The sequence below is a fragment of the Eschrichtius robustus genome, chromosome 16 (assembly GCF_028021215.1).
Source record: "Eschrichtius robustus isolate mEscRob2 chromosome 16, mEscRob2.pri, whole genome shotgun sequence".
Taxonomy (NCBI): Eukaryota; Metazoa; Chordata; class Mammalia; order Artiodactyla; family Eschrichtiidae; genus Eschrichtius; species Eschrichtius robustus.
The window spans coordinates 31,249,915-31,264,635 of NC_090839.1; the positions used below are offsets into that span (position 1 = coordinate 31,249,915).

At 55.8% G+C, this 14,721-nt stretch overlaps 1 protein-coding gene across 2 annotated transcripts; it reads right to left on the reverse strand.

Moving 5' to 3' along the window:
• Positions 1–84: 84 nt before the first annotated feature.
• Positions 85–13,983, reverse strand: ADISSP (adipose secreted signaling protein). 2 transcript variants are annotated; one of them, XM_068565355.1, is made up of 6 exons: positions 13,799–13,983; positions 6,706–6,822; positions 5,145–5,287; positions 1,982–2,120; positions 996–1,118; positions 85–758 (listed from the first exon to the last, which is right to left on the reverse strand). In XM_068565355.1, exons 2-6 carry the CDS (start codon positions 6,722–6,724, stop codon positions 658–660), a joined length of 525 nt encoding a protein of 174 aa, XP_068421456.1. In that variant the 5' UTR covers positions 6,725–6,822; positions 13,799–13,983; the 3' UTR covers positions 85–657. The 2 variants fall into 2 exon arrangements, with proteins under 2 accessions (XP_068421456.1, XP_068421457.1); XM_068565356.1 differs by lacking the exon at positions 13,799–13,983 and having other exon boundaries at positions 6,706–6,858.
• Positions 13,984–14,721: the final 738 nt, after the last annotated feature.

Genomic DNA, 14,721 nt, shown 5'->3' on the forward strand with positions numbered 1-14,721 from the left:
AGTTGAGCCAAAACTGTTCCTTGGCCCTTCTGTAAAGGATTGGGCATTCTCAGGGCCCTGGAGAACAAAAATCCTGCTGGCCTCTGGTATCCACTGGAAGTTTTATTTCTTTAGGGTTTTATCCCAACCAGTTGTTTAAAAACCAAGTAACACAGACCTGGGGGGTAAGGATTGGGAACTGCACCTCCCTCCTCCTCACCATGGACGGCAGTGGGAAAGAGGGAGGGGACAGGAGAGGTGGCTAAAGCAAGACAGCAGCAGCAGTAATGGGGGCAGCTACACCACAGAGCCAGCTCCCTCCTCTCCTAGGCCCTGGCTAGAGCCCCTATGGCTTGGGGTAGGGGGGTGGGTAGAACCCACCCCAGGCCCTCTCCATCCCTCCTCAGAGAGCCTCCTTGGGGGCTCAACCCATTTCTTCCAGCAGGAGACTGAGGCACACAGAAAGGAGGAAGTGGGAGAGGAGGATGCTGGAGAGGCAGGGAGGTGGCACAAATGAGGTGAGAGGTGTGGGCAAGGCTCCAGCTTGAAGGCCCTTGGACCCTCCACCTCCATGCCCATCCCTGGGAAGGGTGAGGAAGCTACATCATCACGCAGCATTTGGGGAGACGAGGTGGGGTTTAAGGCTGAGAGGCCCCGAGGCAGGTGGGGGCGAGGGCCTCAGTCGAAGCCGTGCCAGTCACTGTGCTCTGAGTCGTATTCTAGCTCAGCACCCACGCACTTGACACCATCTAGCAGCATGGGTGTGCCGTGGTGTCGGTCTGCAAGGCAGGTGACAAGTCAGTATGCCAGGCTGGACCCTGGCCCCACCTACTCCAAGGGGACTCCTCTACCTTCCCTCCTGGCTCTGCTAGGGGATGGGGAGAAAGGCACCCACCAAGGAGGTTGGGGATGGGCCGGGACAAGGATCCCTTTTTCAGACTCAAGGAGGGTGGAAACTCCTTGCAGCCAAGTTGGTGCCTCCCTCCTCTGGCCAGACCCGGGCCTCGAGCTCTCACCCATGACGCGTGCCTGCACCATCACGCGCACGCAGGTGCCGGTGCCACCTTCGCAGGCTAGCAGCATCTCCTCCTTGAGGACGCCCTCCTTGTGCGCTGAGTACTCACACTTGATGCTGTAACCTGCCCGGGCGATCAGCACCTCTGCGGCCTCCCGCCCCCACCCCCCAGCACTCACTGGTCCCCACCCACCACCAAGACCTCCAGAGGAGCAAGGATGGCCCAGGACCCTACCCCCAGGGCTGGGCGCACAGGCCTCAGGAACTTCCCATTCTTCATTGAGCTCTACATGCCTCTGCCTGCAGGCCAGAGGTCAAACTCAGGCTTCCAAGAGGTGGGATTCCCCAAAAAGGCAGGCAGGGAGAGAGGGTGATGGGGAGGGGAAAGGAGGGCAGGGCAGGGCTTGAGCAGATCTGGTGGCAAGAGGCCTGAGGGGGCTTGCTCAATCCACTTAAGGGTGAGGTCATTAGGCGGAGGTAGGGGGAAGTGAAACTGAAGCTGGGGCTTCAGTACATGGTGAAACTGATACCCTAGCCTTTGGGAGAAGGGGGGTGCACTGAAGCTGGCAGGGTATAGAGAAGCAGCCCCAAGCCCAAGCCCAGGTCTGGCGGGTGCTGGGAGGTAGCTGCCCAGAGTCCCTGAGGTTCCAGTAGCTTTTTCCTGAGGTACAGGCAGAGGGAGGGCTAGAGGCCCAGAGCCAGTTCCTCAGTGGCTCCCATCGTCCCATTAAGGTAACTATCAGGCGATGAGCAGACATAGGCCAACTGTGTGAGCCCATGGACTTCTGTCCAGGGAGTGAGGCCTGGGGCATGGGACCTGCCAAGGTGCCACACTGCAAGACCATAAACAGGCATCATGTCCGCTGATTGCTGAGCTGCCCATCAGCCCTAGATGGGGGAAGGAAGTACCCCATGCTCTCACTCCCACTCACACCCAGGCCCTGCTGGAGGAGGGCAGGCTTCCAGCATGCCAAGCAGGGTACGCACCTTCTGGGATGGGCATGACGCTGAGGAGCTTGAGGTGCAGGCTGGGGACAGGTGCCTCTCGGACCTCCTTGCTCAGCCTGCGCACTGGGGGCAGAGTGAAGGTAATCTCATACCTGTGCAGGATCTTCAGGAAGCCAACCTGCAGCAGGAGGGGTGGGGGAAGGAGGCACCTTCACTTACAGTCTCCCCCAGGGCCCACCCAGGTTGTGCCACTGACGATCCTGTGGGGCCCTACACTTGCTTCCTTGAAAATCCCAGGGGAGCCTGACTCCCTCCATCACTCTAGTTGGTCCACACCCCTGGCCGGGTAGCTCCAGGCCCTTTCTCCAAGGACCCCATCCCTACAGCTTGGCCCACACACTCCTCAGCATGTCTCATGAGCCCTGAAGTTCCTCGGTGGCCATTTTATAGATGATGAAATGGAAGCTAGGAAATGACTGGCTGAAGGCCACAGTGTGGTCAGGGTATAGTCCTCCCTGGACCTCTTGGCTACTGCTGCCACACGTGGCACACAGCAAAGCACCAGCCATTGCCCACATGGGAGGCTCAAAGCCCCACGACACAGGCCATCCACTTGCTCCCACCACTACCAGCATGTGGCCAGAGCCAATAGCCCAGGGACTTTGGTCCTCTAGTCATGGTGGGGCCACCAGGCAACACAGATAGCACAAGATGGAGGATGGGATAGAATTAGAAAAACAGACACTAGACCAGCTGTGTCAGTCCAAAGCTGGCCCACAAGACTGGCACCAGCCATGGAACCTGGGCTCCGGCCCACCCTGCTGGCACATGAACATGGATTCCTGCCTGCCCACTCAAAGGCTCACTGTGTCCAACAGCCCTGATTCACAGCCCGAGCAATTTCTGTTGTTCATACACAGAGCTTGGCCATCCTTGGAAACTCCAGTCATGTGAAGGGTCACAGGCCAGGGTGGCTGTTGGGCAGGTAGGCTAACTGGAGTGCCAGTCCAGGAGGTGCAGGGGTGCATGCTGTATCCACAGCTCACATGGGCACATACTCTCCTGTTCAGTATCAGGAAATGGATGGCCCTGTCCTTTGGGGGAGCGCTAATCAGCCTTTCAATGAGATCAGATGATGTCACTGCATGATAAAGCTCAGTCCCTGTGGCCCCCACACTCTGCTGGTAGAGGGCACACCTCTCAAGAGGGCTTTCTGGCTGTACCTGCCAATGGTGACCCTGTGATCCAGCTGTATCATTTGCAGAATTTTCCAGGGGAAATACTCAGAGATGTGCAAAAAAAAAAATACTCATCACTGCCCTATTTATAACAGTACAAAACTGTAACACCAGGAATAGGGAACCAGCTAAATCAATGATGATACATATAGTGGAATACCAGGCAGTTGTAAAATCTCGTGGAAACCACCAGGAGATGGTTCACAACAGAAGCAAGCAAAACACAGTGCGTACACTGTGATACCAGTTTTTCATTTTTGGAAACAAAGCTAAAAAAGAAACTGGAATAACACACATCAAAATATTAACCGTAGTTATTTCTGGATAGTAGGATTGCGGGTACTTTTAAATTTCTTTATAGTTTTCTCTATCTTCCAGATTTTCTCTAATTACATGAATGGATTTTGCAATGGGAGGCAGGGAGCTATTTTTGAAAGTTTGGGTTAATTATGTTTATTCCCTTGGGGAAGTTGTCAGCTCTTGGAGGAAGAGCAAGGGTTTTAGAGTTGGGCAAACAGGTATGACTCTGGGCCCCTCCTCAGGGTGGTCTCAATAAACCAGACACCATCCGCATCCTCACCGCCATGCCCTCCAGGGCTCAACTCTGGAGCCCTGATTTATTGTCCAACCTGAGGGCCTCAGTCCCTGTTTCCCTCCAATCCATCCCCTCCAGAGACTTCCTCCTGCCCCTCCAAAGTGGATGTGGGATCCAGCTGTGTGTGTCCCAGCAGTAGAGGAGCCAAGAGTGTATGAGCTGTGGCCACTCAGAGAGGAGGAGAGGGGAAAAACATGGGGGTGATAAATACTGCTGCAAAGAGACTAAATCACCCAGAGGTTTGGCAAAGAAAAGTAAATAAAGTCACACCTTGTTATCAGCATAATTAGCCTCACGCCTGAGTGACATACATACATCCTTCCATTTCCAACTCTTTGGGGTATAAATTGTCTCTACTTCAGAGAAGGGAAACTGAGGTGACCTGCCCAAGGTCAGAGTCAGAATAGCAGGCCTGGACCTGAACCCAGGCCTGTGATACCACAGCCTTGACACCTGCCTTCCAATTGCAATGGTTGGGGTGATGCCGATGATAACAAAAGCTCCACTCCCATTCAAGTAATATCCTAAGTCAGTGGTCCCCAACCTTTTTGGCACCAGGGGCCGGTTTCGTGGAAGACAATTTTTCCACGGACCAGGGGGTGGGGGTGGGGTGGGTATGGTTTCGGGATGATTCAAGTGCATTACATTTATTGTGCACTTTATTTCTATTATTATTACACTGTAATATATAATGAAATAATTATACAACCCACCATAATGCAGAATCAGTGGGAGCCCTGAGCTTGTTTTCACTTGCCACTTGCTGATAGGGTTTTGATATGAGTCTGCAAGCAACTGATTTATTATGGTCTCTGTGCAGTCAAACCTCTCTGCTAATGATAATCTGTATTTGCAGCCGCTCCCCAGCACTAGCATCACCACCTCAGCTCCACCTCAGATCATCAGGCATTAGATTCTCATAAGGAGCGTGCAACCTAGATCCCTCGTATGCGCAGTTCACAGTAGGGTTCCCACTCCAATGAGAATCTAATGCCGCCACATCTGACAGGAGGTGGAGCTCAGGAGGTAATGCGAGCAATGGGGAGTAGCTGTAAATACAGATGAAGCTTCGCTCACTTGCCTGCTGCTCACCCCCTGCTGTGCGGCCTGGTTCCTAACAGGCCACGGACCATTACTGGTCCGTGGCCTGAGGGTTGCGGACCCCTGTCCTAAGTGCACTCATCTTATCACAGTCTCACACTTCCCATTTTACAGACGGGGAAACCAAAGCCCAGGGAAGGACAAAGATGTGCCTATGGAGCCAACTTAGAGGAAATGGAACAGGCTCAGGAAGCCAGGCAGGGCCAGGGAGAAGACAGAGGGAATAAGGCGGATGATGGCGGGGGTGGCGGGGGAGATGCACACATACCTTGACCAGAAAGCTGCTGTCGCTCTCTTGGGTGACCATGACCACAGAGTCATGCAGCTTCTCATCAAAGTGGACGTGGCTCTGGGAGCCTTCTGCATCATGGCCTGTCGCAAAGCGGATACTCCGGACTCTGGGCTTATTGCCTACGAAGAGAGTGGGAGAGGGCTACCGGGGCTGTTGCCTTCACCTATCCCAGTAAACTACTCCACCGTGTCACCTCCCTGCCCTCTGCGACTGCCCTTCACATAATCCAGCATCCACTGCTGGGCTAGGCCACATCCTACTGGACAGTGGCGATAAGGCTTGAGGCTCCCACCTGCCCCTACCTGCCCAGTCCTCCCACAGAAAATACTCATCCTGAGAGAGGGTTTGGGGGGGGATTCAGGGATTAGCTAATATGACCCTTCACTTAGAGGGAATGGGGCTGACAGGGAAGAGACAGTCCTCCCGACTCCAAACACCAAGCAGTGCAGGACTCAGCCCCAGTCCTCAGGATACCCTGCCCCATGCTCTCCTTCACAGTGCCAAGCGCCCCATCTCTGGGACCTCCTCTTCCAGGTCTGTCAGTACCTGAGGCCCCCTGCCTGCCCCTCCTGCTGACCCAACTTGAGAGAGGAGAAGGGCAGAGACAGGAATGGGCTCTATGGGACCTGCCTGGGAGTGGGAGAAACAAACAGGGTCAAAAACCACACTCAGCCCTCCTAGGAGGGGCCGCAGCTGCCTCTAAACCTCATCACTGATCACTGGCAGGTAAGAAGGAAGAACCCAGGGGAGCCTCCAGGACCCCTCCCAGAGACGCCTTTCCCTCCTCTGCTTAACTCCTCACATGGCCCGCGGCTGTCTCCAGCTGGGTCAGGTTCTCCAAGGCCAGGAAGTCAGGGAGTTAAGGCAGGCAGAGCAGTGGGAACTGGGCTGAGGGCCTGCGCCGGGGGAGGCTAAGGCTGAAAGAGGCCCATCTTGCCAAGAGCATGACCCCAATCCTCTCTGACCCCCACAGCCCCTAGGGCTCCCAAGAGCCCTATCCAGAGTCCTTTTGGTGGGAGGGCCTGGGCCAGCCCTTGCCTGGGTTCTTGCACACTCAGTGGAGGGCCAGGGGGCCAGCCTGGCATTTTCACATCCCCGCTGAGCCCCCCAGACTTGACCCTCATATATCCTACCAGGCCTCTCTTGCCTAAAACCTTCTATGAGCACTTCTGGACTCTTAATGAAACCCAAATTCCTTTCCACAACCTGCTGTGGCCCTACCCACCTCAGCAGCCTCAGTGCTCACCCAAAGCCCCCTGTGCTCCCCAACCCCCACAGTGGAACAGGGAGACTGGAACATGGGGCCATGAAGGCACACACCTCCAAAGACCAGCACACCATGGAGCCAGCAGGGGTCCCCAGGTTTGGCTTGGGTGTCCCCAGAACAAACACTGGTGTAATGTAATTAGTACCTCACATTCAGACAGACACACACACACACTCACAGCCAACGCAGGCCCCACATGCAGCAATGCCCCTTCCCACCAGGGCCCGCTGGAAGACGCTACAAACCCCGCCAGACCAGGCAGGCACTCACCCTTGTTGGCTGCAGCCATGGACGCCCTCCCTGCCACAGAGTGAGACACGCAGCTCCTGCCAGACACCACCGGTCAAGCTCAGCAGCTTCCCATGCTCCAGGGACACCAGCAGAAGCCTGATGCATGGGGAGTGGGGAGGGCAGGGGTCAGGGTCACCAATGGGCCTGTGGCTAGGGGAGAGCAGAGAGTTCCCTTTAGGAAGGACCCAAACCCCTGCTGCTCTCAGTAGCCCAAGTGGTACCTGCACCCCCTAGCAGAGGGGGCTTCTGCCCCCCCACTCCTCCACCCACTCCCCACATTCACCAAGAGCCCTCACCCTTGCCTGACACACTACTGACCCAGGGCCTGGCCAGCATGTACTGAGCTGCAGCTTCTGGGTGCCAAAGCACCAGCACAAGCCTCTTGTGCCCAGCCCACCTGAGGCTGGTGGGAAGAGGCAACCAGCAAAGGAAGGGGACTTCACTGGCACTTTCCAAGGGTCAGTTCTGGTGCTGGTAACCCAAGGGTTGGCCCATCCCAGACACACAGGCTGTACCATCCTACATCCAGAGACCACAGTATTCACGTTGCACAAGTGGATCCAGGTCAGAGTTAACAGTATGCTTGGAGGGGGGCAAATATGGGGACTCACATAATAAAACATGTCCTCAGAGCTTTCCCTCCGAGTGATTGGTCAGGGCCATATACAGAACAGATACCCATGAAGGGGTTGCCGTCCATCGAAACCCACCATTCAGACTCTGGCTTGACTACAATCCGGCTGGCCTCCCAGCTCAGCTCCCCAAGGGCAGCCTCAGGGCAGAGACTGTGGGAGGCACCTCCAGGAAGCCTGTGTGAGCAGCCAGGCCTCTGAAAGACTGGGCTGAGACCATCTCAGCATCAAAAAGAATAATAAGTGCAACTGATGGAAACAGATGGAATTACATAAAATCAGAGCATTCACAGAGATTACAAAAAATGGGAGAAAGCAAAACAAACAAACCCAAATCCTCATTTGTCACTACTGACAGTAGCAGTGCCCTAACTCTCTACTGAAAACTGGCAATATAGAGAACTAATTCAGCCTGTCTCTTGGCCTTTCCTATAACCAACTTGCCCTGGTGGTTAAAGGACAGCTCTTCTTTAACAAAGGAATGACCAACTGCTAAATAATTCTGCAACCCCCAAAACACAAATGCTAGGAGCAACACTAATCAGTGGGTGCTAAACCAGTAAGGCAAAGGTTGAAATGCATGCTCACATATGCACAAGTGCCACTGACAGATGACCTAGGGTTAAAGGGAACGAGTTTGCAATGGAGGGATGTGACATCAGCCAGTCTTGCATTAGTCAATCTCCTCTCAGAGTGGGACAACTGGACACACTGATGCCTACTGATGTGAGGCGGCACCAAGTCACAGCATTGCTAACAGGGCAGTCCCGCCCCAAATGTCTAACCTGCATCTAACAAGCCCCTAGAACTCCAACTTCAGCTTACCAAAAACACAGAGGCCAGCAGAATAAATTAAATGACTCCACGAGAAAGCAAGGAGACAAACCCAGAAGGCAGGATATTCTACAGGACAATTGACCTAATTTTTTTCCAAACTGTAAGAAGAAAAAGGAGGGAGGTTGTTCTAGATAGGGGATGGGCCAACTACAGCCTGTGGAGGCCGCCACTGTTTTTTGTAAAGTTTTACTGGCACACAACCGTGCTCATTTGTTTACGTGTTGTCTAAAATTGCTTCTGTTTTACTTATTTGTTTGTTTGTTTTGCCTTGCCATGCGGCTTGTGGGATCTTAGTTCCCAGACCAGGGATTGAACCTGGGCCTGGCAGTGAAAGTGCTGGGTCCTAACCACTGGACCGCCAGGGAATTCCCTAAAACTGCTTTTGCACTAAAGCAAAACTACTTTGAGTAGTTGCTACAGAGGCCACATAGCCTGCAAAGTCTATAATATTTACTATCTGGCCCTTCACAGAAAAAGTTTGCCAACCGCTGTTCTAAATTAACACACAAAGAGACCAAGAATGGGAAAACTGACCTCTTTTTTTCCACCACGTCAGTTTCAAGAAGAAAAATAAATGGGGTAGGGGATTTCTAACTATCTATAAAAAGAGACATGTAGGGGATAATTGGGAAATGTGAATGAGTGGGACTGGATCTTAGATGACATTAAGAAATAAAAGCTGATCAGTTAGGTGCGATAATGGAATTGGATTACGTAGAGAAGTATGTCCATATTGGTCAGAGATACACACTAAAGTAGAGATAAGTGAACGACGTTGGCTAGTCCAGGGAATGAAGAGACTAGCCAACTTGGGGTGGCCTCAGAGTTGGGCCTGTGGAGGGCATGACCTCGAGGCCCCCCAGGTGCCGAGTTGCCCTGAGAGCAGGCCTCACCTCCCTCCCTACTTCCCAATGCAAGAGAAGTCCACCTAGGCCCAAGCCTGGCCTCAAGGGCAGGGCAAACAGCCTGGGTACCAGGAGCCCGCATACGAGCCCTCAGGAGGTACAGGGAAAGGCAAGGCTTGGGTCTCAGGAATGCAGGAGCGGCCAGGGCAGAAACAGCCCCAGGTGAGTACTCTGGGGTCACTCCCAGAAGGGCAGCCCCTGAGCCCTGGAATGCTCAGCTGTCCCAGAGAGCCTGGCCCCTGGAGAGAGACCTGCCCTACCCTACCCACTCCAGCCACCCCCTGAAGCTGTGGACTCAGAGCATGTGAAACATGGCCAAGAGCAAGGGGCCAAGAGCAAGGGGACCCTCCTCCTACCTTGGGCAGAGGCTGCTCCAGCCACACCTCTGCAGCCAGGGGAAATGACAAGATGCCCCCATTTCCCAGGGCATTTCCTGGGAGGCCTGGATGAAACTCTTAAACAGCGGCTGGTAAGCAAAGGCTCCTGAGGCTCTTCATAAAACTCTCTTCACTTCATAAAACCCCAGTACACACAGGGTCCCGTCCCTGTCTTCCTCCCCAGTCCATTGCCTGTTGCCTGCCTGCCTGCTTTAACCCAGGCCATCCCCTCTGCCTGGAACAATCCTGCCCCCCACCCACACCCCAGCCTGGGTCTCAGCTCCAGAGGACATTTTTCAAGGTAGCACAACCCCATCCCACCACCACCCATCCCAGGATAGACCTGAAAATCTTCAAAAAGGATCCCCTTTCTCACTTCTGGGATCATTTGATATCTATGTCCCCCACCTTACAAGGGCGGTGACTGTGTTTTTGCCAAACGCTGTGTTCCCAGCACCGAGCCCAGCACCTGACAGGCAACAGCTGTGTTTAGTTTATATTTGTTAAATGAATGAATGACCAAACTAAGTGGAGCCCAAGCATGGGCCTCAGCTGGGCCCTCTAGGCAGATGTGGCACCAGGGCCCAGAGGCTCTCAGAAGAGGAACGCCCCACCTCACTCTTTAAGCCAACCCCTGCCCTGGAGGGCACTCCCTTCCCCCCATCTCAGAGTGGGGCCCCCCGATGGGCATCTTCTAGCCTGGCCACAATCAGCTGTTACCTGCCCCCTCAACCTTGAAATGGAAGGTCCACTGAGGGAAGGACCTGCGTCTCTTGCACTGCCCAGAGCTCAGGACAGAGCAAGCACTCAGGCACTGCCTTGTAACCCTTGGGCAATGAGAACGCAGAGCGAGGAGGCAAGTGACTTCAGGGGCCCAGAGAAGACTGGAAAAAGCTCCTTTCCCAGCAGAAAGCCTCTCTAGTCGCTGTCCCCTGTGAGCCAGACTCTCGTCCACGCACAATTCTTCATCAGAATCGGGAGGAGATGGCATCGGGCCTCCTCTTGCGGCAGCTGTGTCCATAGGGAACCACTTGATCCCCTTGAAACCCCAGGCCTCCTCCTAAGCCAGCCAAGTCTTCATCGTGGCCCAAGTGGCACAGCCCCCAAGAGGCAGCAGGGACATGGTCAAGACCATGATTTAAATTCAGGCTTCATGGCAAAGTTACTCCGTGTCTCTGTGCCTCAGTTTCCTCATCTGCAACACAGAAATAAGCAGTGGCCTCTTCCTCAGTGGGTTTGGTGCAGCTGGTGCCTAAAGCTCTGTGACAGTGCTCCCCACTCCACCCCCACCTTTGCAGAACAAATCCCCCAAAGGACTGGTTTCTGAAGCAACAGCGATTTCAGCATCAAAGAGGCACTTCAGGCCAATCCTGGAACAGTCAGGAATGGCCCTCAGGGTGGGCCACAGGGACTTCAGTCTTCTCAGAAAACAGCTCAAGGGACTTCCCTGGTGGTGCAATGGTTAAGAATCCACCTTTCAATGCAGGGGACATGGGTTCAAGCCCTGGTCCGGGAAGATCCCACATGCCGCAGAGCAACTAAGCCCCTGTGCGACAACTACTGAGCCTGCGCTCTAGAGCCCGCGAGCCACAACTCCCGAAGCCCGTGTGCCTAAAGCCCGGGTTCCACAACAAGAGAAGCCACCGCGCTGAGAAGCCCGTGCACCTCAAGACTAGCCCCCACTCGCCACAACTAGAGAAAGCCCACGCGCAGCAACGAAGACCCAACGCAGCCAAAAATAAATTATTAAAAAAAAAAAAGAAAAACAGCTCAAGGGCTGAGGGGCCTCCCTCTCCCTTCCTTCATCCTGCCTTCCCCTCCCCACCAGGTCTCCAGGGATTGCCAGAGAGCAGACTGCTGGGAGCCCACTATGCCCTACAACCAGAAGGACTCATAAAGAAGATGTGAAGAATATACAGCCCACTCCAGCGAAAAAAAAGACACCCCCACCTTTAGATGGGCTGTCAACAGGTCAGGGGTGGTACCACAGAGAGTCACAGGATGGGGAGGGCTGGGAAGCTGGAACAAGGGCCTTTGGGGACTCCTTCAGCTCTCAGTTAATCTCAGGGAAACTAGCGGAACCTTCTCTCTGGGAAACAGAGCTCCCAGCTCAGATCCCTCTCAGCTTTAGAGAGAAAGGCTGCTTCGAGGTTATCCTACCCAGGGCAGGGCTCAGCCAGGCCCAGTGGCACCTCTGGCACAAGGAGCAGAACAGGGAAATGGCAGCTGGGCAAATGGACGGATGGACAGTTACACAGGAACCCAGAGTTCTCAGCCCCTTAGATTCCTGCCCTGCACACAGAGTGCTAGCTGCTACTCCAGGCTGTCCCACACTGGGGCCCAAGGCTGGAGGGAGGGTCAAAGACAGTCTGTCCATGGCAAAGTGGAGCTCCAGAACCTGCCACCCTCTTGCCCTATACCTCACAGCTGCATCCCCACAGCACCTCTCTGCAGTCCCCAAACCCCAGGCATCGTAGGACCAGCCCCAGCTTGTCCTCTGCTTTGTGGCTAGGAACATGCTTCTTGGGGCCTCGTTTCTCATTCATTCCTAATCTCCATTCTCAACCTGTTCAAGGACTTTGAGCCAGGAACTCTACAATCTTCCACCCTCCCCACCCCAGCCTAGGACTCAGTCCTGGCTTAAGCACTCAGTCCCGCAGAAGCCTCTCATCAAAGCTCAAGCATGTAAAAAGAGCACCCACAGAGGCCACACTAACCTGCTGATTCCAGGACCTGACATAGGACTGGGCCCACATACCTAGAACAAGGCCTGGAAAGGCAAGGCTGGAGGTCAGGAGTGGTTGTGACAGTTTTACATCAACTCAGACTGGATATGACTCCATTTCCTCCTCCCTCCAGCAGGCCAAAGTTGCAAGAATAAGTATGGGTGTTTTCTCTCTTGAAAACGGGTGGAGGGCTTCCCTGGTGGCCCAGTGGTTAAGAATCCGCCTGCCAATGCAGGGGACACGGGTTCGAGCCCTGGTCGGGGAAGATCCCACATGCCACAGAGCAACTAAGCCAGCGCGCCACAACTACTGAGCCAGCGCTCTAGAGCCGGTGAGCCACAACTACTGAGCCCGCATGCCACAACTACTGAAGCCCACACGCCTAGAGCCGGTGCTCCGCAACAAGAGAAGCCACGTCAATGAGAAACCCGCACACCGCAACGACAGAGTAGCCCCCACTCACCGCAACTAGAGAAAGTCCGCGCACAGCAACGAAGACCCAAGGCAACCATAAATAAATAAATAAATAGATTAAAAAAAAAAAATGGGTGGAGCAGGGGTGAACTGAGGAAGGGACCCCCACCATCTCACACCCTTTCTCCCCAAGAAGTGCTGCCCTCCTCTCCCCAGCATCTCCTCCCCACAACCTCTCAGGCCCCCAGCTAGAGGCTGCTCAGACCCCTCTAGCCTCCAGACTGCCTGCCCCACCCAGGTCCCAATTAGTAGAGGCCAGGCCAGGTCCAGCGGGTGACAGCTGCACAGCTGCAGGTGGAGCTTCTTCAGCTCCCTGAGCAGAGAAACGCCCTACCCACACTTCCCAAGGCGAAGATTCAAGATGAAAGGCAACCCAAGCCCACCCTTCTCAGTCCACCAGGGTTCCTGTTCACTAACAGGAACACTGGTCCAGAACCTAAACGAACCTTTCCTGCTCTGTGACAAAGGGGAGGTGGTGGCCAAGCTCCCAGAGACATCAGGGGCCTGGGTATAGGAATCTGTACCCTCTCCCGCCTCCATCCCCGTGTGTGTGGCGCCCCCATCCCCACCCCATCCTCATCTTCTAAGGGGACAGAGTCTGGACACCCCCCCCATCACACTCCTCCCGGGCTGCGAGGCGTCGGCTCTGTCCCTCATAATCCTGTGCCGTCCCCACCCTCATCTCTGCTGACGCTGTAGTCTCGGGAGCCCGTACTCCCCGACATCACGGCCCTCCCTGAAGGTGTCGAGCCACGCGAGGTTGAGGCTACTCGTCCAAGGTCACACATTGAGGCGATGACAATGGGGGGCGGGGCGCGGAGTTGCTGACGGCGCTGACCCCATTAGGCCCCCGCCCTCACTGTGTCACACGTGCCCCCGACAGCGCCCCGCGGAAAACACTCCAGCTCTACCACCTAACGGTCACCTGCGGCCCTGGGGCCTGACATCTCCCCAGCTCAGATGCCAGGGAGCCCTCCCCGTCCCGGGCCCGACAGCGGAACCCTCCAGCCCCAGCCGGATGGGGTCGCAGGCACCGATTACCCAGAACAGCGGCTCCGCTGGGAGGGGATCTCCGCGAGCGGGGCGGAACCGGGAGGTGGCGGAAGGAAGAGCAGTCTCACCGTGCGGGGAGCACCCCGAGGCCAGCACGGGCAGGGACGACCGCGGCAGCGGCGGCGGCAGCTGTGGCGGTGGCGGCAGCCGTGGCGGTGCCGGCAGCCGTGGCGGTGGCGGCAGCAACAGGATCTCAGCGCAGAACCCGAGGAGAGAACCCTACGCCGCTGCCGCCCGCCTCAAAGGCACACCCCCCACCTCCGCCCATTGGTCGACCGAAGGGGTGGGGCGAGGGCACTTCGGACCACTAAGCGGGCCCCAAAGAACCGCCAACGGGCGTTGCGCCTCTGCGTCACCTGCAGGAGCCCCTGCGGCTGCGCCGTGCGAGCCCACGCCCCGGGGCCCGGCAAGTTCTCGCGATGAAGTCAGCCGGGGCGCTCTCTGTGGCCAGGCGGCAGGACACCGCAGAAGGGAGAGGAAGAAGCGCCTTTAATAGGTCTTACGCGTGTCCACTTTCAGCTTGGGGGTTTGCACCTCCTGTCTCCGCCCAAGTTGGAAGGGGCGTCCCCTGGGCTCTGTCCCCTTGAGCGGCCGTAAGGTGGGGCTCAGAGCTAGGTGGGGCACCTGAAAGTCGCCTTTCTTCCGAGACTTCCAAGCCCGCATTGGCAGTCGATACGGGCATCGCTAGGTCCTGTCCGGGAGCGGAGGAACCCTCCATTCTTCCCGCTCTGCGATCCCCGGGTTTCGGCATCTTCCCCTTACGTCCCATCCCTCTGCCTCGGAGGAAGCGCTCCTGTGAGGACCTGAGACGCGTTCTGGGTGCCCTGCCGGCCCGGATAAGAATCAGAACAAAGAAGGCCCGCGGGGTGGGGTTTGGGAGAACCTGTGCAGGAGCTGCCGGGGACCGCAGCCTCTGCTCTCGATCTCCACGGAGGCGGTCGCAGTGGCAGGGGGATGTGCCTAGTTCAGCGACCCGGGGTGGGATGTGGGC

Bases quoted from the DNA above. Each gene is read 5' to 3' on its own strand.
- ADISSP (XM_068565355.1), bottom strand. The intron at 2,121-5,144 runs GTATGTGTGCAT...CTCCTGCTGCAG, and splicing joins ACAGCAGCTTTCTGGTCAAG to GTTGGCTTCCTGAAGATCCT. The intron at 759-995 runs GTGAGAGCTCGA...CCTGCCTTGCAG, and splicing joins GGTGCAGGCACGCGTCATGG to ACCGACACCACGGCACACCC.